Source organism: Oryx dammah, unplaced genomic scaffold (assembly GCF_014754425.2).
Source record: "Oryx dammah isolate SB20612 unplaced genomic scaffold, SCBI_Odam_1.1 HiC_scaffold_12, whole genome shotgun sequence".
Taxonomy (NCBI): Eukaryota; Metazoa; Chordata; class Mammalia; order Artiodactyla; family Bovidae; genus Oryx; species Oryx dammah.
In genome coordinates, this window is record NW_024070196.1 from 3,412,661 (window position 1) to 3,439,657 (window position 26,997).

The 26,997-nt window shown below is 38.8% G+C and overlaps 1 protein-coding gene across 1 annotated transcript in view; it reads left to right on the forward strand.

Moving 5' to 3' along the window:
• Window positions 1–26,496, forward strand: part of DCHS2 (dachsous cadherin-related 2) — a 347,149-nt gene extending 320,653 nt beyond the window's left edge. Inside the window, exons 17-20 of the mRNA XM_040251351.1 lie at window positions 13,020–13,150; window positions 16,115–16,401; window positions 16,972–17,104; window positions 22,091–26,496. Of these exons, the coding sequence (XP_040107285.1) occupies window positions 13,020–13,150; window positions 16,115–16,401; window positions 16,972–17,104; window positions 22,091–24,717 (3,178 nt within the window). The 3' untranslated portion in view covers window positions 24,718–26,496. The remainder of the gene's footprint in view (window positions 1–13,019; window positions 13,151–16,114; window positions 16,402–16,971; window positions 17,105–22,090) is intronic.
• Window positions 26,497–26,997: the final 501 nt, after the last annotated feature.

The window sequence follows — 26,997 nt, forward strand, 5'->3', positions numbered from 1 at the left end:
TTTGGAGAAGGCAATGGCAACCCACTCCAGTACTCTTGCCTGGAAAATCCCATGGACGGAGCAGCCTGGTAGGCTGCAGTCCATGGGGTCACGAAGAGTTGGACACAACTTAGTGACTAAACCACCACCACCAATGGAAACATACAAACTTCCAATAGGATAGGTACTAGGGATGTAATGTGGGGCTTCCCTTGTAGCTCAGTTGGTAAAGAATCTGCCTGCAGTGCAGGATACCCAGGTTCCATCTCTAGGTTGGGAAAATCCCCTGGAAAAGGAAATGGCAACCCACTCCAGCACTCTTGCCTGGAGAATCCCATGGACAGAGGAGCCTGGCAGGTTACAATCCATGGGGTCGCAAGAGTCGGACATGACTTAGCGACTACCGAGAGAGAGGGATGAAATGTACAGCATGATGACTGCAGCTAACACTGTTGTATGGTATACATGAGAATTGTTAAGAGAGTAGGTTCTAAGTGTTCTCATCACAAGGAAAAATTTTTCAGAGTATATGTAAGTCAAGTCCTTACTTATGCTGTACACCTTAAGCTTATACAGTGCTGTATATCAATTATATCAGAATAAAACTTATGGGGAAACTCACCCAATGATCTGAAAAAGAAAACAATTAAAAAAAAGGCTGGTAGGTCTTGACCTACCAGCCTTGGAGGAGTTTGCATTCCATATACTGATAACTGGGTTTCCTTGATGGCTCAGATGGTAGACTCTGCATATAATGCAGGAGATTGGGGTTCAATCCCTGGGTCAGGAAGATCCCCTGGAGAAGGTAATGGCTACCCACTCCAGTACTCTTGCCTGGAGAATTCCATGGGCAGAGGAGCCTGGCAAGCAATATAGTCCATAGGGTTGCAAAAGAGTCAGACATGACTTAGTGACTAACCCTTTCACTTTTTCTTTCCTATTAGAAATTAAACTCTATTCTGTAGGCTATAGAAAAGTGTAAGCAATTGAGTGCCTGTTCAGATCTTTATTTTTAGAAGATGTCTGATAAGGGTATCTTGCAGGACAGAGAACCAGCATCAGACAGAGCAGTTAAGCTAGACAACAGCAGGGAAAGGTCTGTTATGTGGAGGAAACTTTGGAGAAGAAAGGAGGGGGCATACTTACTGATTGATTCAGATACAGAGTCCATTGGAACATGGTGATCAGCTGAATTTATTCAACAAGGAAGGAGATAAGAAATACCTCAGAAGTTTCCACATAGAAAAGGCAGGGAGAATAGATTGGAATTGGGATTTTGTTTTTTTCTTGGCATTTTGTAAGAGTAAAAGTAAATATACTCCTTCCACAATTAAGATAATGATCTGGAGCTTGGGAAAGAGATCTTCTTTAAAGATTTAGACTTGGGCTTCATCCAAGGAAAATGTGTAAAATGGAATTACCTACCTACGGAGATTATGTGAAATGAGAGTTTAGGACATTGTCACCTTTTGAGGGCTAGAAAGAGCAAAAGCAGCCAGCTAGATAGATTCAGGGACTAGAAAGAACAGAACAGAACCTAAGAAATGTAGCTTCAGAAAGCAAGGGAAAAGGTTGGACTGCATGGGGAAAAAGTTTTCTAAATGTGTTTGGATTGGAATCTGTAAAAGTATTCCTTATTTTAAGAAGTTTGCAAGGAATAGACTTCTCCCAAATTGTTTCCTAACAAGATAAAATACATGGTATTGTATTTGTAGGTTAATTAATACAAAACTATGAAGTTAATTTAGAAACTCAAGTCAACAGATTTTCATTAACAAAAATATTTTACAGACTGAGTACATAAAACATCCTATAACACATATATATTGTAAGCACCTCCAGTTCAGGAGATCAAACATCTTCATGGTTGTGAATTACTATTCTATAAAACTTCTGTAAACTTCTGAGAGAAAGAATTTTAATTTATGATAAGAACTTAAATAAAAATTTTGCCTCATTTGACCAGTATTCCAACAGTGCGTTGTTGTTTTTTTTTTTTTTTTTTTTGCATTTTTCCTCATGTGGTTACCAGAATGCAAGTATTCTCTAGCCCTTAACATTCTGTTGATAAACAATGGACAAAGTATTAGCATAGCACTTATAGTTTTCAAAATACATGTGGCAGGATTACTTCCTCTGTTTATTTCTCAATACATAATATTATGACCTAAAATTTCTTTCCATCTCAAACAAGGCTGATTAAACATTTTGAAATTTATAATATTTATGTCTGCAAGTGGAAAGATACCATTGTCTGGTGATTAGAAAACTCCTTACATTATTTTCCCAAGAAGAATTACTGAAGTGGTGGGTAGAAAGTATTATAGTAAGTTGAGGAACAACTAAAACAGGAAGGAGAGACAATTAAAATGGACTAACTTTTCTTTTTTACCAATGTGGAGTTAAAAGAAAGGGATATCTGATGGTGATAAATCAGTAGGATTCAGGCTTGAGAGGGGGGTATGTTTAGGGGGTTGGCTCCATTTGACTATGTTAACAGGCAGGAAGTTATTATTCAACAGACAGATAAAGATGAAAGATGTTTTCCACAATTTTTATTCAGTATTACAGTAGCGGAGCTATGTAGTTCAATAGGCAAGAAAATAATTAAAAGTCATACCAATTTTTCCCCATGGACATTGAAAACTGTTTTAAATTGAAGTATCGTTTATTTACAATGCTGTGTTAGTTTCAGGTGTATAGCAAAGTGATTCAACTATATCTATGTGTCTATATATATATTCTCTTTCAGATTCTTTCCATTATAGGTTATTACAAGATACTGAATATAGTTCCCTATTCTGTTCACTAGGTCCATGTTGTTTCTGTTTTATATATAGTGCTATGTACCTGTTAATCCCAAACTCCTAGTTTATTCCTCCCCCACTTTCTCTTTTGATAATCATAGGTTTGTTTTCTACGTCTGTGAGTCTGTTTGTAAACAAGTTCATTCGTATCAATTTTTAAGTTCCACATATAAGTGATATCATGTGATGTTTGTCTTTGTCTGGCATACATCACTGACAATCTCTAGGTCCATTCCTGTTGCTGCAAATGACTGCAAGATTTTGATTTAAGTACATTTACTTATTTTAAATTCTGTATTGTTATCAAAATAACACATTTTTTAAAAAGCATCATAGAGATCAGCAGACTTAGATGAAAGTCAGCAACCATTGCCTCACCGGTCCATTGGGTAGATGCTTTTAACTTGTTTTCTCCACTATAAAAATTAATATGTCTAACTTTGTAATTTTAAACATTATTTCTCGCAGCCATTCTGACTGGCGTGAAATGGTACCTCATCGTGGTTTTGATTTGCATTTCTCTGATAATGAGTGATGTTGAGCATCTTTTCATGTGTGTGTTAGCCACCTGTATGTCTTCCTTGGAGAAATGTCTATTTAGTTCTTTGGTCCATTTTTTTGATTGAGTCATTTATTTTTTTGGAATTGAGCTGCATGGGTTGCTTGTATATTTTTGAGATTAGTTGTTTGTCAGTTGCTTTATTTGCTAGTATTTTCTCCCATTCCAAAGGTTGTCTTTTCACCTTGCTTATAGTTTCCTTTGTTGTGCAGAAGCTTTTAATTTTAAATAGGTCCCATTTGTTTATTTTTGCTTTTATTCCCAGTATACTGGGAGGTAGGTCATAGAGGATCCTGCTGTGATTTATGTTGAAGAGTGTTTTGCCTATGTTCTCCTCTAAGAGTTTTATAGTTTCTGGTCTTATGTTTAAATCTTTAATCCATTTTGAGTTTATTTTTGTGTATGGTGTTAGAAAGTGATCTAGTTTCATTCTTTTACAAGTGGTTAACCAGTGTTCCCAGCACCACTTGTTAAAGAGAGTGTCTTTAATCCGTTGTATATTCTTGCCTCCTTTGTCGAAGATAAGGTGTCCATAGGTGTGTGGATTTATCTCTGGGCTTTCTATTTTGTTCCATGGATGTATATTTCTGTCTTTGTGCCAGTACCTTACTGTCTTGATGACTGTGACTTTGTAGTAGAGCCTGAAGTCAGGCAGGTTGATTCCTCCAGTTCCATTCTTCTTTCTCAAGATTGCTTTGGCTCTTCGAGGTTTTTTGTATTTCCATACAAATTGTGAAATTTTTTGTTCTAGCTCTGTGAAAAATACCGCTGGTAGCTTGTTAGGGATTGCATTGAATCTATAGATTGCTTTGGGTAGTATACTCATTTTCACTATATTGATTCTTCTGATCCATAAACATGGTATATTTCTCCATCTCATCTCAGCACTGTTTATAATAGCCAGGATATGGAAGCAACCTAGATGTCTTTCAGCAGATGAATGGATAAGAAAGCTGTGGTACATATACACAATGGAGTATTACTTAGCCATTAAAAAGAATACATTTGAATCAGTTCTAATGAGGTAGATGAAACTGGAGCCGATTATACAGAGTGAAGTAAGCCAGAAAGAAAAACAGCAATACAGTATACTAACACATATATGTGGAATTTAGAAAGATGGTAACGATAACCCTGTATGCGAGACAGCAAAAGAGACACAGATGTGTAGAACAGTCTTTTGGACTCTGTGGGAGAGGGAGAGGGTTGGATGATTTGGGAGAATGGCATCAAAACATGTATAATATCATATAAGAAGTGAATCACCAGTCTATAGGTTTGATGCAGGATACAGGATGCTTGGGGCTGGTGCACCGGGATGACCCAGAGGGATGGTATGGGGAGGGAGGGGGAAGGGGGGTTCAGGACTGGGAACACATATACACCCGTGGCAGATTGATGTTGATGTATGGCGAAACCAATACAATATTGTAAAGTAAATAGCCTCCAATTAAAATAAATAAATTTAAATAAATAAATAAACATTATCTCTCAATATCCTATTATAATAAATGTGGTTTTAATACTTTTACCTTCTTACATATCGGATCTCCCTTTGTATTCATAGCACTGTTCTTCATTTCATCAATAATCAGTGTTTCAGTTCAGTTCAGTTCAGTCGCTCAGTCGTATCCGACTCTTGTGACCCCATGGACTGCAGCATGCCAGGCTTCCCTGTCCATAACCAACTCCTGGAGCTTGCTCAAACTCATGTCCATTGAGTCAGTGATGCCATTCAACCATCTCATCATCTGTCATCCCCTTCTCCTCCTGCCCTCAATCTTTCCCAGCATCAGGGTCTTTTCCAATGAGCCAGTTCTTCGCGTCAGGTGGCCAAGTATTGGAACTTTCAGGGGACTGACGCTTCAGTGTCAGTCCTTCCAATGAATAGTCAGGACTGATTTCCTTTAGGATGGACTGGTTTGATCTTGCAGTCCAAGGGATTCTCGAGTCTGCTCCAACACCACAGTTCAAAAGCATCAATTTTTGGCACTACAGCTTTTTTTATGATCCAACTCTCACATCCATCCATACACGACTACTGGAAAAACCATAGCTTTGACTAGACGGAACTTTGTTGGCAAAGTAATGTCTCTGCTTTTTAGTATGCTATCTAGGTTGGTCATATCTTTTATTCCAAGAGCAAGTATCTTTTAATTTCATGGCTGCAGTCATGGTTATACAGGTGTTTACTTCAGAGCCAGGTCATACTTCATAATTATATTTCTTTCCTTATTCTTCCCCTTATCCCCAGAGTTAATGATTATTTTTCTTTTTGCTCACCTGATTGGCTATGTCCCTGTACTTAATTACTTGTAAATATTCCATTAGCTCTATCAGACATGCCCACTCATCCTTCTCCCCTGATATGCCTCTCATATCATGTATTCTATCAAATCTTCTTTTTCTTGGAGACCTGAGTCCTACTGTTTCCTCTCCTCCTGATCTAGCTGGGCAGTATGGCTCTCCAGTTCAGTTCAGTTCAGTTCAGTTCAGTCATGTCTGACTCTTTGCCACCCCATGGACTGCAGCATTCCAGGCTTCCCTGTCCCTCAAGAGTCTTCTCCAACACCACAGTCCAAAAGCATCAATTCTTCGGTGCTCAGCCTTCTTCACAGTCCAACTCTCACATCCATACATGACTACTGGAAAAACCATAGCCTTGACTAGACAGACCTTTGTTGGCAAAATAATGTCTTTGCTTTTGAATATGCTATCTAGGTTGGCCATAACTTTCCTTCCAAGGAGTAAGCGTCTTTTAATTTCATGGCTGCAATCACCATCTGTGGTGATTTGGGAGCCCAGAAAAATAAAGTCTGACACTGTTTCCACTGTTTCCCCATCTATTTGCCATGAAGTGATGGGACCAGATGCCATGATCTTCATTTTCTGAATATTGAGCTTTAAGCCAACTTTTTCACTCACCTCTTTCACTTTCATCAAGAGGCTTTTTAGTTCCTCTTCACTTTCTGCCATAAGGGTGGTGTCATCTGCATATCTAAGGTTATTGATATTTCTCCCGGCAGTTGATTCCAGCTTGTGTTTCTTCCAATCCAGCGTTTCTCATGATGTACTCTGCATATAAGTTAAATAAGCAGGATGAAAGCTGGACCCCATGACTTGGAACTGGTTTACTGCTTTCCTATGTTAGTTGCATGCCTTGAAGATCCCATGTCTTTCTCTTACTTTTATAGTAGCTTTGTAGGAAAAGGTGCCAAGAGAGTAAATTCTTTTAGTTCTTACACATCTGAAAACACCTTTATTCTACTTTCATATGTGATTTATGCAATGGATAACATAGAAGTATTTCTTTTAGATTTTTGAAGGCATTGTTTTATCTTTTAAAACTCAGTTCTGCTATTGAGAAGTCTGATGCCATTCTAATTTGTTTCATACATTTTTTTTTTGCATTTCTGTAGAGATTCTCAGGTTATTTCATCTGCAATGTTTAGACGTTTTGTGATTATGTACTTTAGTGTGGGTATTTCCTTATGCTGAGTACTTGATGTGCTCTTTTAATGAGGATAAATGATCTATTTTTTGGTATTATTTCACTGATAATTACCTCCCTTCAGTTTATTGTTTTGTGTTTTTTTTTTTTGTTTGTTTGTTTACTTTATCCTGTTTCTTTTTCCTGGATCCTATTCAGTCAAGTGTTAGGCTGCCAGGATTGATCCTTTGTCAGCAATACTTTATTCTCTACTTTCCATTTCTTGTTGTGTGGGGGTTTATTTTTGTTGTTTTATTTTTCTGGCAGATTTTCTTAATTATAAGCTTCTAAATTTCTTTTTTGTTGTTGTTGTTTTTAGTTTAAAATTTTTTGAATATTATATATTTTATAATTTTCAACAACTCTTTCTTAATCTTTGAGCTTTTCCATAGCATCTTGTTCTTATTTATGTGTTATCTTATGATAGCTCTCCTAAGACATTAGTTGGAATTATTTTTACCTAGTCTTTTGCTCTTTCAAAATCTCTGTGTCCTCTGGATTTATTTCTTCCGCTTGTCTAGTTTATCCTCTTTTATTCATGTGAGAGACTTTCTGTGAGTAAATAACCATCCTTGGTCCTAAGTGAGGCAATATTGAAGTCAGAATCTCCTGATGGATCTCGTTGACCAGCATGCTTGGCTTTCAGATGAACCAGAGAAGAATTTGACTACTTTGCAGGATGACATGTAAATAACAATATATAGAGAGGGTTTTTCCCCTTTGGGAGGAGATTTCATTTCTTCAGGAACAGTCCCTCAATATTACTGAGTATGAACATCAGACATTGTTTTGCCTGGGAGTGAAAAGAAATGGGCAAGGGATCTTGATTGTTCTATATTTTGAATTTAATCTTTTAGGCTATTTTTAGCTCAGTATCTCACCCTGCATTTTGCCATGTTTTGAGCCTCTCCTTGGTTATGTGGGGACAAATCTGTTTCTCACTCATCCTTGTCTTCCTTCAAATGCAGGATGCATTTTAATCTATGCATTCCTCTGCCACCTGACTTCCCAGGTGACACAGTAGTAAAGAATCCACCTGCCAATACAGGAGATGCAAGAGATGTGAGTTCAATCTCTGGATCAAGAAGACCCCTGGAGTAACAAATGGCAACCCATTCCAGTATTGTATTCTTGCCTGGAAAATTTCATGGACAGAAGAGCCTGACAGGCTACAGTCAGTGGGGTCTCAAAGAATCAGACATGACTAAGAGTGTGCACACATGCACATGTACACACACACACACTCACACATACACATTCACACACATCTCTAACTGCTTCTCAGTCTGCTTGCATTTTTCAGACATGTGTTGAAACTTCTCACCCATTCCACTCACTAATATCTTCACCCATTTCTTTTTAGCCTTATCAACATACACCTTATACTAAGTTCATTTGCCATTGTTATAGCAGAATCTCTAGAGGAATAGGAAATAAAATCTGTGTAGATATAACCAGAAGTTATAGCTCTTCCTTTCAGAGGTGTTATGATGTTGACTGATATTTTGTTTCTCTTGGAATTACAGAAGAGACATTTAGTTCTGGGAATATATTTAATAAACTGTTGAGAGAGAGTTTTGAAAAATCCTCTATCACTATCTTAGGTATTAAGGCAATCAGAAAAGAATCTGCTGGATTGAAGTCTCATTTAAAATTTAACATGATAAAAAGCAGCTTCCCACCACTGGTAGATTAGGAGAACTATGCTCTGAACTAGAATGGGACTTTTTTTATCCAGTGAACTTAATTTATCATCTCTGCTGATATGCTAATCAGGGCAACAGTTTTGGAACATGGAGCCAGTTAGGCTGACAACAGCCAAGAATTTTGCAAAGCCTGCCAAAGAGCCATCACAGAAAACTTGAGGTATCATACAAGTTATGTGTAGAATTTCAGTGGATCTACCTCCATAATTTTTTATTTGTGCCTCAAGCCACTGAGAAACCTTTGACTTGTCTTTTGTTTTTAAACAGAATCATATTTCTGTCTATGTCAAAGAATCTTGCTTTTTAACATGACATAGACATTATATAGAACCCCTGAAATTGTAATACTGTGAAAATAAGAGTCCTTATCACCACAGAGGAAGAATAAACAGAGCCACAACTTTAATGTCTTTGCTGAGACTTTAGTGTGTCACTGGGGAGGGGTAGGCAGCAGGGGCAGAGAACATGATGAGTCGATTATTTTTTGTAAAATTTTTCCATATGTACCTGACTTACGTTCATGCTAACAAAACATACTTTGTAGGCTCTTAAAGTGTGAAATTTAAGTAGTTGTTCTAATGATGGCCAACTTCAGTAGTATAGAAGGCAGCCTGTAGCTTTGTGAACCATAGATAAGCAGAATTTAAACCAACAAAAAGTTCATGCTTTTTTCAGTTCAGTTCAGTCACTCAGTCGTGTCTGACTCTTTGTGACCCCCATGAACCACAGCACGCCAGGCCTACCTGTCCATCACAAATTCCCAGAGTCCACTCAAACCCATGTGCATTGAATGGATAATGCCATCTAACCATCTCATCCTCTATTGTCCCCTTCTCCTCCCACCTTCAATCTTTCCCAGCATCAGGGTCTTTTCAAATGAGTCAGCTCTTCGCTTCAGGTGGCCAACGTGTTGGAGTTTCAACTTCAACATCAGTCCTACCAATGAACACCCAGGACTGATCTCCATTAGGATGGACTGGTTGGATCTCCTTGCAGTCCAAGGACCTCTCAAGAGTCTTCTCCAACACCACAGTTCAAAAGCATCAATTCTTCGGCACGCAGCTTTCTTTATAGTCCAACTCTCACATCCATACATGACTACTGGAAAAACCATAGCCTTGACTAGATGGACCTTTGTTGACAAAGTAATGTCTCTGCCTTTTAATATGCTATCTAGGTTGGCCATAACTTTCCTTTCAAGGAGTAAATGTCTTTTAATTTCATGGCTGCAATTACCATCTGTGGTGATTTTGGAGCCCAGAAAAATAAAGTCTGACACTGTTTCCACTGTTTCCCCATCTATTTGTCATGAAGTGATGGGACTGGATGCCATGATCTTAGTTTTCTGAATGTTGAGCTTCAAGCCAACTTTTTCACTCTCCTCTTTCACTTTCATCAAGAGGCTTTTTAGTTCCTCTTCACTTTCTGCCATAAGGGTGTGTCTTCTGCATATCTGAGGTTATTGATATTTCTCCTGGCAATCTTGATTCCAGCTTGTACTTCCTCCAGCCCAGCGTTTCTCATGATGTACTCTGCATATAAGTTAAATAATCAGGGTGACAATATACAGCCTTGACGTACTCCTTTTCCTATTTGGGACCAGTCTGTTGCTCCATGTCCAGTTCTAACTGTTGCCTCCTGACCTGCATACAGGTTTCTCAAGAGGTAGGTCAGGTGGTCAGATATTCCCATCTCTCTCAAAATTTTCCACAGTTTATTGTGATCCACACAGTCAAAGGCATTGCATAGTCAATAAAGCAGAAATAGATGTTTTTCTGGAACTCTCTTGCTTTTTCAATGATCCAGCGGATGTTGGCAATTTGATCTCTGGTTCCTTTGCCTTTTCTAAAACCAGCTTGAACATCTGGAAGTTCACAGTTCAAGTACTGCTGAAGCCTGGCTTGGAGAATTTTGAGCATTACTTTACTAGCATGTGAGATGAGTGCAATTGTGCAGTAGTTTGAGCATTCTTTGGCATTGCCTTTCATTGGGATTGGAATGAAAACTGATCTTCTCCAGTCCTGTGGCCAGTGCTGAATTTTCCAAATTTGCTGGCATATTGAGTGCAGCACTTTCACAGCATCATCTTTCAGGACTTGAAATAGCTAAACTGGAATTCATCACCACCACTAGCTTTGTTTGTATTGATGCTTCCTAAGGCCTACTTGACTTCCCATTCCAGAATGTCTGGCTCTAGGTGAGTGATCACACCATCGTGATTATCTGGGTCATGAAGATCTTTTTTTGTGCAGTTCTTCTGTGTATTCTTGCCCCCTCTTCTTCATCTCTTGTGCTTCTTTTATGTCCCTACCATTTCTGTCCTTTTTTGAGCCCATCTTTGCATGAAATCTTCCCTTGGTATCTCTAATCTTTTCCACATGATTTTTAAAATTTAAGGTTGGAAGAAAAAGAACACTTATCAGGTAAGCTAAGAATGGGAAAGAAAGTAGAAGTGTGACTCAGGGTGGTGAGTAGAAGTGTGTCAGGGTGGTAACAGAAAGGGAGAAGTTGAAGACACTAATAAGGTTTCTGAGTCAGTTACTGGAGAAGTAAGTTGTACCGTCATCCAAGAGAGACTGAATCACTATGTGTAGATTCTTTCAGATCATGGACTTTTACCTCTATTTTACAGTCCTAGTCAATAAAGAAGAAAGACTCAGTTTCTCAAAAGATAGTATCACCAGCTGGCTAATTCCACTTCTGAAAGGAAGGTCATCTTCCAATTGACAACTTACTTGATTACTCAGATACTCTCCTGTAACTCACACTGTTTAGAAGGCAGTGGAAAGCTAATGATTATACCTTAGAGTGTGATATATACACAGGAAGAGAGACATATTGAAAAGTATCAGACAGTGGAGTACAACTTTCCAGTCAATCACTGACTCAATGGACGCGAGTCTGAGTGAACTCCAGGAGTTGGTGATGGACAGGGAGGCCTGGCGTGCTGCAATTCATGGGGTCGCAAAGAGTCAGACATGACTGAGCAACTGAACTGAACTGAGCTGAAGACCTGTACTTAAATCCTGGCTCTGTCATCTGATATATTTATAATATTGAGCAAACTTGAGAAACCAATATCAACATATATTAAAGAAAGCCAAATAAGGCAAGACATCTGTCCTCAAGGAATTTATAGGAGAGGTAGACAAATAAGTCATTAAGAAGAAAGAATGATGATGCTATGGTGAAAGAATGTTCAGGTGCTATGGGGCAGAGAAAGGGGTACCCAAATCAGATGAAATGCCAGGGAAAGCTTACAGAGATGTTAGCTTTGAAAGATCAAAGTGGTGTAGACATAGAAATTCCAGGTAGAAGCTATGTCCCAGAAGGTTATGTGTACGTGCTCAAGACTTATATTACCTCTTGTAGACATGGAGAGCCAAGGAAAGGTTTTAATTAGAAGAGTCAGGTTTTCAAACCAGAATTTTTGATAAAGCAATTGAGGAGTTGCAGAGTGGAGGATGAAGAGGAGCATTTGAGACTTGCAATAGGAAGATTGGTGAGTAGCAAGCACTCCAGTTGAGGAAAGATATGGTGAATACACAGCATGCCAGCTAAAGATGGTAAGGGGATGAGGTTAGAGCAGATACCTTGTCCTGCTTTGCCTGAGACTGTCTTGCTTTAAAAATAAACTGAAAGTACCGCACCCCAGGAAGCCTTTCAGTCCCTGTGAAGCCAGTCAGATGACCAGTTCATCTGAGGCTCTGAGGTGGGAGTAAGAAGGATGGGTACACTGATCCAAATCATATTCAGGCGGTGAAATCTATAAGACTCATAACGAGTTAGAGGTTGTCAGGGTGGTGACAGAAACAGAGAAGCTGAAGACACTAATAAGGTTTCTGAGTCAACTACTGGAGAAGCAAGTTGTACCGTCATCCAAGGGAGACTGAATCACTGGATGTAGATTCTTTCAGATCATGGACTTTTACCTCTGCTTTACAGTCCTAGTCAATAAACCATCTTTTGCATGTGTAATATTCATGGCAGTGCCCTCTGTTAATTCTTCAACTGTGATTGATTTGCAATTTGGATCTGAAAAAGAAAAATACAAAACAAACTTTTAGTGACTCTGTCTTTTGTTGGTGCAGTAAAATGGAAATATGTATCAATGGCAATATTCAGGCCATGTATGGCAGAGTGGAGGCAGTTACTTATCTAAAGAACAGGTATTGGTGTTTGTACTTTTAAAGTTGTTCTTAGTAGAAAAGGACTGAAATCTATAGTCTGTCTCCCAGAGAGAGTCCATTTATTTTAAATAACCAAGATTGATTTGATTCTTTAAATGTGCCAAAAAATACACTTCAGACTACCATTCTTATGAAATAAAGTTTAAATGATGCCTTTTAGAAAAGCCAGGGGAGAAATAAAAAAGCTAGTCAGCTCATTTTAAAATTTTCAAGTGGATATTTGATACTTATGTTGTTTTCTTATTCTCTGGATGATGAATAACATTCCTTGATTCTTTTCCAAACCAGTTTGATTGTACAAGCAACAGATAAAGGCATTCCCAGGCTTTCTGATACAACTGTGATCAAGATACAGGTGATTGACGTAAATGACAATGCCCCAACTTTTCTCCCCTCTGAAGCAGTGGAAATTGCCGAAAGTAAGTGTGGTGATTTGAAATAATGGTTTTGATTCACTTGTATATCATCTACTATTTTTTCAGCTGGATGCTGTGTTAAATATGCATACTATTCCTCAACAACCACACAACTGTAAATTGTTTTTATCTTCATTTTACAGAATAGAAAATGGAGAGTCAAAAATTAAATATAAAATGTCAAAGAAGTTAAAAGTTAAAGTTGAGGTTTGCATTCAAACCAGCAGGAAGCTGAGCTACCAAGGTCAAACCACTACTCCACACAGCTTCTTTTGTATACAGACATTTCTTAAAAGTGAAATCTGCTCCATGAAACATCTTTTGTTGGCTGTGATGGTCACCCTAAAGCTCCCCTGAGAGAGAGTGATGTTATTAGACTGATAACTTTGTCAGTCTTTGTGTTACCAAACTCAGGTTCGGCTCCTCACCGCTTGAAAGCGAATATTCAAGAGGCAAGTGTTAGAAAGGAAAGGTTGCTTTATTCAGGAGGCCAGTAACTTGGGGAAGAAGGCATATACTGTGTCCAAAGGCCAACTCCACAGTGCTAATAGGGAGTGACAGCTTTTAATGGGGAGCTTCTTGGGGGTATGGTTAGAGTAAGTGGGCTCCATGCAGAGTCACTTCTGAGGATCATCTTGAAATCGGTCATGTGCTAATCCGACCATTATCTTGATTGTTTTAAGCCCAGTTAATCTTCAGTTCCGGGACTGGTTGGTTCTCATTTCTTTGAGGTCAGTTCTCAGCATTGTGATAGCTTATGTTATGGCTACAGTCTGGTCATCATGGAGTTAACTCCTTCCACCTGGTGGAGGTTTCATTATCTACAAGACAACTCATAGAATATGGCTCAGAATGTTATCTATAGCCCTTGAGGAAGAACTAAAGGTCCTTGACTTTGCTTAAGGACTGAACTGTTATTATTTTGTCCTATTTGACTGTTTTTCCTTTGTTTCTGTGTCTCCTCATTTCTCTGATTAAGTTTATTTTATTAATATTATTAATATTATTTGTTATGGGGGCATGCTGAGTGGCTTGCAGAGTCTGAGTTCTTTGACCAGGAATTTAACCCAGGCCAAAAGCAAGGAGTCTAAACCCCTGGACTGCCAGGGAATTCCCTAAATTTATTCTTTGGCTAAATTTTTTCTATGGAAAAAAGACAAGGAAAGGCCATGGTGGAGAAGGGTTTGTCTCAGGAAGGTCCCATGGGGCCCTGCTCAGTTTTATTTGCAGTATACTAATGACAACTAATAAGTGAAGGGAGTTGGATGATTTTTGCACAGTCATCATTTTCCGCTGCTGCTGCTGCTGCTGCTGCTGCTGCTAAGTCGCTTCAGTTGTGTCTGACTCTGTGTGACCCCATAGACGGCAGCCCACCAGGCTCCCCCATCCCTGGAATTCTCCAGGCAAGAACACTGGAGTGGGGTGCCATTTCCTTCTCCAATGCATGAAAGTGAAAAGTGAAAGTGAAGTCGCTCAGTCGTGTCTGACACTTAGCGACCCCATGGACCGCAGCCCACCAGGCTCCTCCGTCCATGGGATTTTCCAGGCAAGAGTACTGGAGTGGGGTACCATTGCCTTCTCCTTCCTCTACTACTATAAACTAAAGTTCAACTTCTGCAGAAAATTTTTATCACATTAATGGTAGAGGTTGAAAATACAAAGTTTTACATGATATGCTGATTCATCTTAATTGTTTGGGTCTCTGAGCTACATGATGATTCCATAGTCTGTGATCTCAAAGTTGTCTGTGGTCAATAGCTGTACTGGTAAAACCCAACCCAACTTTTTATAGTTGAAATTGCAGATAGTGGCCATCACTCTTCTCTCTCTTTTCACTCTTAATGTCCAACTTATTCCTAAAATGTGCCTAACATTTTGTTATGTTCACTTTCCAAACAAATTACAAACATCACTGCTCAAAGAGGGCTATATTCCAGCAACTTTTATATTTAAGAATGCCTATAAATATTTTAAATAATTTAAAATAGTATACTAATAAAAAAATTGTCTAGTTTTACCTCTCACCTATTTAATGTGTTTTCATCTGCTTTTACTGAAAGTGCTATTCTAAAGCACATTCATTGGAATCAAAACTCAGTAATGTGCTCAGAATAAATATATCACAAAAATAAACTATGTATATCAAAACTTACCATAAGGAGTCAAGTGTAATTGGTGCATGTCAAGGGTGTTCAAATTTGAAATATGAAAATTATTAGTCTCATACACAATGGAATTATTCTAAATGTCCTGGGATCTTCTTTCTACCTGTACCATACCTATGAAGTCCAAACCAAAGTTCCTGCCATAGCAGTTTAAAGAACACATATGTTATGTGAGACATTTACCATGTCATCTATTTGTGATTTTTGTGTGTGTGAATACTATTAGAGATCTTTTGTGATCACCAGTATGAGGTATACTTTCTATAGTCTTGATAATTTTGAGAGTCAGGTTTTAAGAGAAGGAAGCAGTGTGTGCCTCTCAAAAGAAATAATTTTATAAAAATGAATATGAGGAACTAAGTATCTGGCTTCAATATCCAAATATTTTCATTTAAATCTTGCTTGCTTTTCAGAATTTTATGTTTTGAATAATAACCTTCTTCCCACCCACATCACCCAAGAATATATGATTTTGATATGGAAATTATATAATGCAAATTAGTGACTTACAATGTTTCTTGGTGCTGGGATTGTGTGATAAACATATGATAAAAAGTGAAATATAAAAATTGAAAATAGTCTACCTCTTCAATTCCCTACTCAGTGGTAAATTTTCACTTTTATTGGGCTCATAAATTCTTCAGTTTTTATTCAGTTTGTAATGAGCCTTGTATGAGAATTATGCCAAGAAACAGCAAATCATATTGGACATAAAATAAAAATGCTTGGATTGAACTACTAAAGAAAAATATTTCAAAGGATGACTTTTAATGGAGACTGACAGTGGTCATGACTATTTCAGATTCTTTGCCTGGCACGATCGTGACTCGGATATCAGTTTATGATGTGGATTCGAATCCATCTTTCACCTTCAGTTTTGTCAAAGAGAGTAATTCGGAAACCAAGTTTGCTATTGATCGGAACACTGGGGTGGTGGTGCTGGTTGAAACACTGGATTTTGAAGAAGCTACTAAATATGAGCTGCAGGTCCAGATTTCAGATTTGGTGCACCAAACCGAGGGGACAGTCACTGTCCATGTGCTGGATGTCAACGATAACCCACCAGTATTTTCTCAGGATTCTTACCAGGTAAATAGCATAAAGAGACGCTGAGACCATGACCAAACCTGAAAGAACAGGGAATAATGTAAACTGAACCACAGTCAACAAAGCAATGTAGACAGACACATAGTATCCACTGTTTTACTGCCTCAGTTGGTGCTGAGAGTTTTATATTTAGCATCATGGAGAATAGAAGTACATATGGAATTGAATCTCTCATTTAATTCAATTTCTTAAGTAAGTAACTAACATAAGGCTCATAATTACACAATGTACAGTGTAATGAAACATTAGTGAATACATTAGTGAATGCATTAGCTATCCTCCACTACACAGAAATAATTTAGAAGGAAATTTTTTTCATAATAAAAATCAATACTGCATGAAACATCTTTAAAAAATTTTAAATTTTGTTTTTCTGAATTCTGGAACTACTCACACAGTCTTCTTAATATGTCCACTCTATAAATTAATAATGTCAGGTTCTCTGTTACTTCCAGAAACAAAATAAATAAAAGAGTCAGGTCCTGGCTCTGTTCATGAAAATAGCTGCGTTCTTTAAGCACAGGGCCTGTCTCCCTTTTTTTCCCCCCTCAGGTCACCATTTCCGAACTGGTGCCTCTGGGGCACCCTGTGCTGACCGTTGTGGCCACAGACGTGGAAAGCAGTGAGAACATTACTTACAGGATCCTTTCCTCTTCCAAGATGTTTTCAGTGGATCCTGCCAATGGTGAGTTATTTCTAGTGGCTGTAGCATTCATAGGTTTGGGTTACAGAGAGGAAACCTGAAATAATCCTTTCCAAATATGACTAAAATAACCCCCAGGCCCTCCTGCTGGGGTCATAGACACCACCTTCTTGTTTCTTTTATTGTCAGATGCTGTGGTAGCAAATTCTGGTGCTATTTCTCTTCTCCAACATCTCAATGGTTGGAAAGAAAAAGGAATTGATTAAATGCTGGCAAATGTACAGAAATTCAGAGACCTCAGTATAGTAAACACCAGTTCATTCAGCCGTCTGATTACAATTGGGGTAATTAACCAGGCCTCCACAAGAATCAAAGTAAAATGGAAGGGATTCATTTAGAACTGAAGACTGCATGTTACCAGAATTTGGAAGCTTTTTTCCCAAGCCAAGTATAAGAAGTTTGGTAATAGTGTCATATATTCAACAAGGAACACAAAAAACTGAAACAGGAAAATTTTTTTGAGCACCTCTATTAAGTGGAGTAGGCTTCCCTCCTGGCTCAGATGGTAAAGAAGCTGCCTGCAATGCAGGACTCCAGCTTCAATCCCTGGGTCAGGAAGATTCCCTGGAGAAAGGAATGGCAGCTCACTCCAGAATCCTTGCCTGGAGAAGTCCATGGACAGAGTAGCCTGGCAGGCTACAGTCCATAGTGTTGCAAAAAGTCAGACATGCCTGAGAGACATTTACCCATTAAGCAGAATGTTCTGTAGTTTTGATGCTGTTCTTATTTCTTTGATGCCTCACAAGGCTCTTTGTTTGGTTATTAGCGATCAAGACATTTATGGTTGTAAAATGTATTCAGGCAAGTGATTACAGAAAAGCATTGTATAGAGACAATATAACAGCAAGTAGAGTCCCTTGGACAGCAAGAAGATCAAACCAGTCAATCCTAAAGGAAATCAACCCTGAATATTCATTGGAAGGACTGATGCTGAAGCTGAAGTTCCGATATGTTGACCACCTGATGTGAAGAGCTGACTCATTAGAAAAGACTCTGATGCTGGAAAAGATTGAAGGCAGGAGGAGAAGGGGGCGACAGAAGATAAGATGGTTGGATGGCATCACAGACTCAATAGACACGAATTTGAGCAAATTCTGGGAGATAGTGAAGGACAGAAAAGCCTGGCTTGCTGCAATCCATGAGATCACAAAGAGTCAGACGTGACTTAGCAACTGAACAACAGACATTAAAAGCCAAACTTAATAAAGATGAATAATTAATAAAGTGCTGTCCATAGCAGAGCATGCTCCAGAAAAATAACAGGGCCTGGGACATAGACATCACCAGATGGTCAACACTGAAATCAGATTGATTATATTCTTTGCAGTCAAAGATGGAGAAGCGCTATAGAGTCAACAACACCAACAAAATATCTGGAGCTGACTGTGTCTCAGATCATGAACTCCTTATTGGCAAATTCAGAATTAAATTGAAGAAAGTATGAAAACAACTAGACCGTTCAAATATGACCTAAATCAAATCCCTTATGATTATACAATGGAAGTGACAAATAGATTCAAGGGATTAGATCCGATAGATAGAGTGCCTGAAGAACTATAGATGGAGGTTTATAAAACAGTACAGAAGGTGGTGATCAAAACCATCCCCAAGGAGAAGAAATGCAAAAAGAGTAAATGGTTGTCTGAGGAGACCTTATAATCAGCTGAGAAAGGAAGAGAAGTGAAAGGCAAAGGAGAAAAGAAAAGATATATCTTTCTGAATGCAGAGTTCCAAAGAATAAAAAGGAGAAATAAGAAAGCTTTCCTAAGTGATCAATGCAAAAAAAATGGAGATAAACAATAAAATGGGAAAGACTAGAGATCTATTCAAGAAAATTAGAGATACCAAGGGAACATTTCATGAAAAAATGGGCACGATAAAGGACAGAAGCAGTATAGAGCTAACAAAGGGAGAAGATATTAAGAAGAGGTGGCAAGAATACACAGAAGAACTATACAAAAAAGATCCTCATGACCCAGATAACCATGATGGTGTGATCACTCACCTAGAGCCAGACATCCTGGAATGTGAAGTCAAGTGGGCTTTAGGAAGCATCACTATAAACAGAGCTGGTGGAGGTGATGGAATTCTAGCTGAGCTATTTCAAATCCTAAAAGATGATGCTGTAAAATTACTGCACTCAGTATGCTGGCAAATTTGGAAAACTCAGCAGTGACCACAGGACTGGAAAAGGTCAGTTTTCATTCCAATCCCAAAGAAAGGCAATGCCAAAGATGTTCAAACTACCACACAATTGCACTCATCTCACACACCAGCAAAGTAATGCTGAAATTTCTCCAAGCTAGGCTTCAACTGTATGTGAACTGAGAACTTCCAGATGTTGAAGCTGGATTAAGAAAAAGCAGAAGAAACAAAGATCAAGTTGCCAACATCTGCTGGATCATAGAAAAATATTTACTTTGCTTCATTGAATGTGCTAAAGCCTTTGACTGTGTGGATCACAATAAACTGTGGAAAATTCTTCAAGAGATGGGCATACCAGACCACATGACCTGCCTCTTGAGAAATCTGTATGCAGGTCAGGAAGCAACAGTTAGAACTGGACATGGAACAACAGACTGGTTCCAAACAGGGAAAGATGTATGTACTTCAAGGCTGTATAATGTCACCGTGCTTATTTAACTTAAATGCAGAGTACGTCATGAAAAACGCTGGGCTAGATGAAGCACAAGCTGGAATCAAGATTGCCGGGGGAAATATCAATAACCTCAGATATGCAGGTGACACCACCCTTATGGCAGAAAGTGAAGAAGAACTAAAGAGCCTCTTGATGAAAGTGAAAGAAGAGAGTGAAAAAGTCGGCTTAAAACTCAACATTCAGAAAACTAAGGTCAGGGCATCCGGTCCCATCACTTCATGGCAAATAGAAGGGGAAACAGTGGAAATAGTGAGAGACTGTTTTTTGGGCTCCAAAATCACTGCAGATGGTGACTGCAGCCATGAAATTAAAAGATGCTTGCTCCCTGGGAGAAAAGCTATGACAAACGTATGCAGCATTTTTAAAAGTACAGACATTACTTTGCTGACAAAGGTCCATCTAGTCAAAGTTATGGCTTTTCCATTGGTCATGTATGGATGTGAGAGTTGGACTATAAAGAAGACTGAGGGCCAAAGAACTGATGCTTTTTAACTGTGGTGTTGGAGAAGACTCTTGAGGGTCCCTTGGACTGCAAGGAGATCCAGCCAGTCAATCCTAAAGGAGATCAGTCCTGAATATGCATTGAAAGGACTGATGCTGAAGCTGAAGCCCCAATACTTTGGCCACCTGATGCGAAGAACTAACCCATTGGAAAAGATCCTGATGCTGGGAAAGATTGAAGGCAGGAGGAAAGGGGGATGACAGAGGATGAGATGGTTGGATGGCATCAACGACGGGATGGACATGAGTTTGAGCAAGCTTCTGGGAGTTGGTGATGGACAGGGAAGCCTGCCTTGCTGCTGTTCATGGGGTTGCAAAGAGTCAGACACAATTGAGCAACTGAACTGAACTGAATTGGGACACGTTATGCTGTGTGTTCCCCATCTGTACCCACCACCGCGCCATTTCACAAGGGAGAGCTGACTTAGAAGTTAACTCCTGAAAGATGGATGTTAACTGGCTTCCTGTTACTGGGTTTACTGTTCTGATGGGTTTGCAGTTACATGAATACTGAATCCTTATGTTGTATACACTGGAGACTAATACAGTGTTGTATATCAAGTATATTCTCAACTTTAACCTCAGGATTACCTGAAGGGAGAATCTGGTATGAGGCCCTCAGAATGTGATAATTGGGAGAAGTAGCTAATGTAGCCCCGTGGCCTGTGGATGAATGGCTACTGTGTGGATTTAAATATGTCAGGAATTTGACTTTTCTGTCCCTCTGTCTTAGTGTGTCTCACTCTCTTGGCTGCAGCAAATCACAACCCTGGCAGCACTTTTCTTTTTATTTGTATTAGCAACAAACTTTACAGTAAGACATTGATTGGAACGTTTTTAAAATCTTGACTGTTACCTTGTCAGCTGAGTTCATAGTGAGACTCTAACTGAAATGTGGCATTTAAAACATACTGTTTTGTTTTCTTTCTTCATGGCTGTACTAAAAGCACATTTACCTTAAAAAAAACATTTTTACATACATACATGTATCTATATTAGAATAATAAAAATGTATTACATATATTTCAAAATCTGGATTTTAAAATGATAAAATATATTACATATATTTCATCAATAGTGGGAAAATCCACTTGCTGAATAAACCCATAGCTTTAGGAAAGACCTACCTAATATTAAGTGATAGTTGTTAAGTCTGCATTATTATATTTACTACTTTCATTTGACTCGAATGAATACCATCTGGTATTTCCAGAAATTTATGCCAGAATGTCTCTATGTATGTTTCTATTGATGGTAGAATGGGTTATGCATTAATCAAATAAGAATGGGTGTGTGTTCAGTTGCTTCAGTCATGTCTGACTCTTTGCAACCCCATGTACTGTAACCTTCCAGACTCCTCTGTCTATGGGATTCTCCAGGCAAGAATACTGGAGTAGGTAGCCATTTCCTTCTCCAGAGAATATTCCAACACAGGGATAGCACACATATCTCCTGCATTTCGTGCATTGCAGGTGGATTCTTTACCTGCTAAGCCACCTGGGAAGCCACCTTTCCTTAAAAAGCAGTAATGGGACAACTTACCATACAAAAATGAATTTTTAAAAAAATTATGGCAAATAACCTTTAAGCAGCACACATTTAATTGAGTGAACCCCATGAATATTTCTGAATCTTAAGTGTTACAGAGGTATAAATATAATAATTTAAGCTTTCTATTTAGGGTTACCCTTGGTTATAACTTAAATGACACATCTAACAGATAACTTTACATATTAGTAAATATTTGCTGACTAAGAGGATCATACAAATTTTATTTCACAACATTGTAAGGCTGTGTTGTTTTTCAGGCACAATATTTACTATCAATCCTGTCTTCCTTGTGGAGAGAAAATCAACAATTCGATTTCTTGTTGAAGCCAGTGATGGTGGATTTCCTGACCTGAAGGCTGTTACCTTAGTGGAGACAGAAATACAAGATATGAACAATTATGCCCCTGAGTTTGCAATAGAATATTATAATCTTAGCTTAAGTGAAGACACTCCAGTTGGAAGCACACTTGTCACCTTCTCAACCATTGACTATGACTGGACCCGTGAAAACACACATGTTGAATACTCTATCATCAGTGGTAATTCACAGAACAATTTCCATGTGGAATCTAGTTTTCTCCATTCAGAATATTCTTATAAGCAAGTTGGTTATCTAGTGTTGCTTCACCATCTGGACAGAGAAGCAACTGCCAGTCATGAGCTTGTCCTTCTGGCATTTGACCATGGTTGCCCTCCACTGAGCTCCTCAGCCACTGTATCAATAGAAGTCCTCGATGTGGATGATAACCCGCCTGCATTCAGCAGTCTGGAATATTATGCCCACATCAAGGAAAGTACCCCTCCAGGGAGTCCCATCATTGTGGTCTCAGCAAGTGACCGTGATGTGGGCTCACATGCAGAAGTCAGCTACTACTTAACCTCTGGAAATGAGAAGCAGCATTTTTGCTTAGAAGAAAAAACTGGAGTTCTTTCTTTGATTAAACCACTAGATTACGAAGAAACAATAAGATTCATTTTAACTGTCCAAGCTTCAGATGAGGAAAGGAAGCATTTTTCTTTTGCAATTGTGTTTGTCAATGTCCTGGATGATAATGAGCATGCACCTCAGTTTATGTTCCCAAACTTGAACTGTGCTGTTCCTGAAAACCTGCCCGTTTTCTCCACCATATGCTCCGTAAATGCTTTGGATTTTGATGCAGGTCCTTATGGAGATATGACCTATTCTATTGTATCACCCTGTCCTCTCCCTCAGGAAATGCCACATGATCATAACTTCTTCCTCATTGACCCTCTAACAGGGGATATTAGTGCTCAGCACGTCCTTGACTATGAAAATGACAACAAATACTGCCTCATAGTTCAGGCCAAAGACAGGGGTGGCTCAACAGCCTCCTTAATCGTTTGGGTGGATGTTGAAGGGATAGATGAGTTTGAACCCATTTTTACTCAGGATCAGTATTTTTTCAACCTCCCAGAAAAGAGTCATGTAAGACATTTGATTGGCAGAGTGGAAGCATCAGATGCAGATGCTGGTGTTGATGGAGTCATCCTTTACTCCCTTGAAACTCCATCTCCTTTCTTTTCAGTAAATAAAACTAATGGAAATATTTATCTGAGTAGAGCACTTCCCCCAGTAAAAAGCCACGTCGGCAAAGAAGACACCATCGAAATGAAGATAATTGCTCATAGCCCCAAACTGGACTCCAAGTTTACATCTTGTACTGTTTTTGTGAATGTGTCTTTTTCCTCAGAAGGGAAACATTCCTCAGGATCAGCTAGCAGCTTTTCGATCAGTCTCACCATCTCCTTTCTAGTGTTTCTGTTGCTTGTCTTCATTCTCATTGTACTGATTTTAAAACATAAACAAAGAGATGCAATAAATAATTATGAAGAAAAGAAAACATCATCATCCTTAGATATCAATTTGAGACTGACCAGGGATGCCAGTGCACTGAAACCCTTCCAGAAAACTAATGAGAGCGGTGATAAGGCAGTGCCTGTGGACTCCACGCCTGGACGGTTGAGTTTAATAAGAGTCATGGAGAAGCACATTGCACATCTGTGCAGGCACTCAAACTCCAGTGATCACTGTTCTGTGGAAGGAGAGACTGCAGAAGATAAGGAAATCCAGAGGATAAATGAACACCCTTACAGAAAGGATGCCGACTCAACTTTGAGTGATCAGGAGTCCAGGGTGCCAGACTCTGGGATTCCAAGAGACTCAGACCAGCTCTCTTGTTTGTCTGGGGGAACTGATGTGATGGTCGCTGCTGAAACAGCAGAAACCAGCCATACGTTTGAGGAAGGAGACCAGGGAGAGGGCTGTGGCATGACCCATGTTCAATATAATGTCTTACCCCAGCCACTGAAGAAGAGAGAGGTAAAAGTTGGCATCCAGGCTGATGTCATAAAAGAGACTGTCTTTATTGCAAGTGATCAGGAAGCAGGATGTGCAGCTCTCTCAACCCAGAAAGACTCTGATCATGATGTCATGATGAGATATCCCTGGGATTATCTCCTTAGTTGGGAACCCAAATTCCAACCTCTTGCCTCAGTATTTAATGATATTGCAAAACTAAAGGATGAGCATTTACATATGCCTGGCATTCCAAAAGAGAAGAAATATTTTGTTTTTCCACCCCCTTTGATAACAGCAGTAGCCCAACCTGGGATTAAAGCAGTTCCACCAAGAATACCAGCCATAACCTCAAGGCAGGTTCTTCAGAAATACCCACACGCCCCCATTCACTATCATCACAGTTCTCTGCCAGAAGACATGACTCCCAGTTTTTCCCCATCCCTTTCACTACTGACCACACAGACCCCTGCCATGACTCCACTGCTGTCAGAAGAAGAATTATTTGGGACAAATTTGAGTGGTTCTTGCCTTGAACCTAAAGCAGCAGATGGAGTTCAAATATAAAACAATGGTGATATCGAGCACCTGCTCCCCATTGGTCATGAATGACTGGACAAAACATTCCAAAGCAAACTCCTTGAGATGGAGTTCATTCATCTACAAGTGAGGGGTATAATTTAGTCTGGGTTTTTAGAACCTTCTCATTTAAGTTTATCAAATTTATTTCAGTCTTGATGATAAGTTACTCTGTCTTTTAACCTCTACATTTTGCTGTCAGGATCCAAGTTTGTATATATTAAGCAGTGTATATTCTACCATACCTGGTCTTCTGTATGGCTAGATTTCCAAAGGTCACAGTGAACTTGACTGACTGCCAAAATGTTTATATGAAAAAGAATGGAAATATAATATACTGCATTCTGGTCACATTACTGCTGATTATACTGCTATTTATAAAGCAAAATTAGTAAAGACTGAATAAAGAATGAGTGTAGGACAGAAAGTAACAGAGAGGGGAAATTTGGGAGGATAAACAAGTTATAAAGTGAAGCAATTGGCTGCAGGCCTGATATAGTTGGAAATGCGTTTCTCCACTTCCTCCATAAGGCACACTTGTGGAGTTTAGCCATAATTTGAATTTGGTAGGGTGTCTTTTGGAAATCCAATGAGAACTTAAGAGTGAAATTTGTTATAACTCTGTGTCAAATAAAACAAATTTATTCTTGAGTAAATGAACCAGAAATGCATGTTTTAAATGAAGAGCTAGTACTGATAAAGCAATAAGTGTATGGTTGTCTGCCACCAAAAATGTGTTTCCTTGGCCTTCTTTAAAAATAAAATGATCTTGTAATGTGGTACAGATATAGACATTAACCTTTGAAGATTAATTTGAATATATTTCTTCATGTTCTTCTACCAATAGTAACTTTACGTGAGAAATAATTTATCCACTCAATGTCAGTTTAAAAGGTTTTACAAAGGTAAAATTATGTTATTTGCTGACAATAAATTTCATATAGTAATTTAGCAACATATTTTAATGATTTTATATAAATATTCTTATTATAAAATAAATAATAGATGTTAGAAGTCTTTCTTCCATTTGTTCATATTTATATTTAGTTTTTACAGTCATTAGATATAGCAGCTTGTCAACATGGTTAAAATAATTTTGTTTTGTCTAGCTACTAGTTCATAAATATAGTGGTGTAGTTTGGTGCTCATATATGTATATACTGCTATCTCTTTCTGTCTGATAAACCAGGGAATTCATTGGAGATTCTTATCCCTTCCAAGAAAGCAGAGCACATCCTGATGAGGGTTGTCCAGAAGTCATCCATAGTAGGTAATGTGGCCAGGCTTCGAAAGAGTTTATGGGTCTAACATCAAGTCTAGAGGGCATCTGGTGTGGTTTTCTTAGCAATTACTATGGGATTCATTTAGAGAAACATTTTCTTTATGTTTTCTTTCAGTAGGCCTCAACTGTAAAGTTATGTGAGATAACTAATGTGTCTTTACTGAGAAACACTGTAAGATGACATGTTTGATATCTAGTTTTATAGATAAATAATTCTGAGGCTTCCTATGCTGATTTTATCAGTTATATACTAGAAGTTGTATGAAACACGAAGGTTTTTTAAGACAGCTGGAATCCTAGGGAAAGTGATTTAGGTATGGAACAATTAAATAGTAAAAGATGAATGCCTGTCTCTCTTTTTTTCTGGCATCTTGGGAAGAAGATTTCATAGTTTTTCATAAAGATAATAATAACAGTTATTTCAGCATTCCAATGTTTATTCTCTCTTTGATTTCCTTCAAAAGATTTCTTTGAGCATATGAAGAAAGACTATATTGATTTCCTCTTCTAACTGTTCAGTTCAGTTCAGTTCAGTCGCTCAGTCGTGTCCAACTCTTTGCAACCCCATGAAGCGCAGCACGCCAGGTCTCCCTGTCCATCACCATCTCCCGGAGTTCACTCAGACTCACTTCCATCGAGTCAGTGATGCCATCCAGCCACCTCATCCTGGGTCATCCCTTTCTCCTCCTGCCCCCAATCTCTCCCAGCATCAGTCTTTTCCAATGAGTCACCTCTTCGCATGAGGTGGCCAAAGTACTGGAGCTTCAGCTTTAGCATCATTCCTTCCAAAGAAATCCCAGGGCTGATCTGCTTCAGAATGGACTGGTTGGACTCCTTGCAGTCCAAAGGACTCTCAAGAGTCTTCTCCAACACCATAGTTCCAAAGCATCAATTCTTCGGCGCTCAGCCTTCTTCACAGTCCAACTCTCACATCCATACATGACCACAGGAAAAACCATAGCCAGAATAGGAAACAGGAGTCCAGA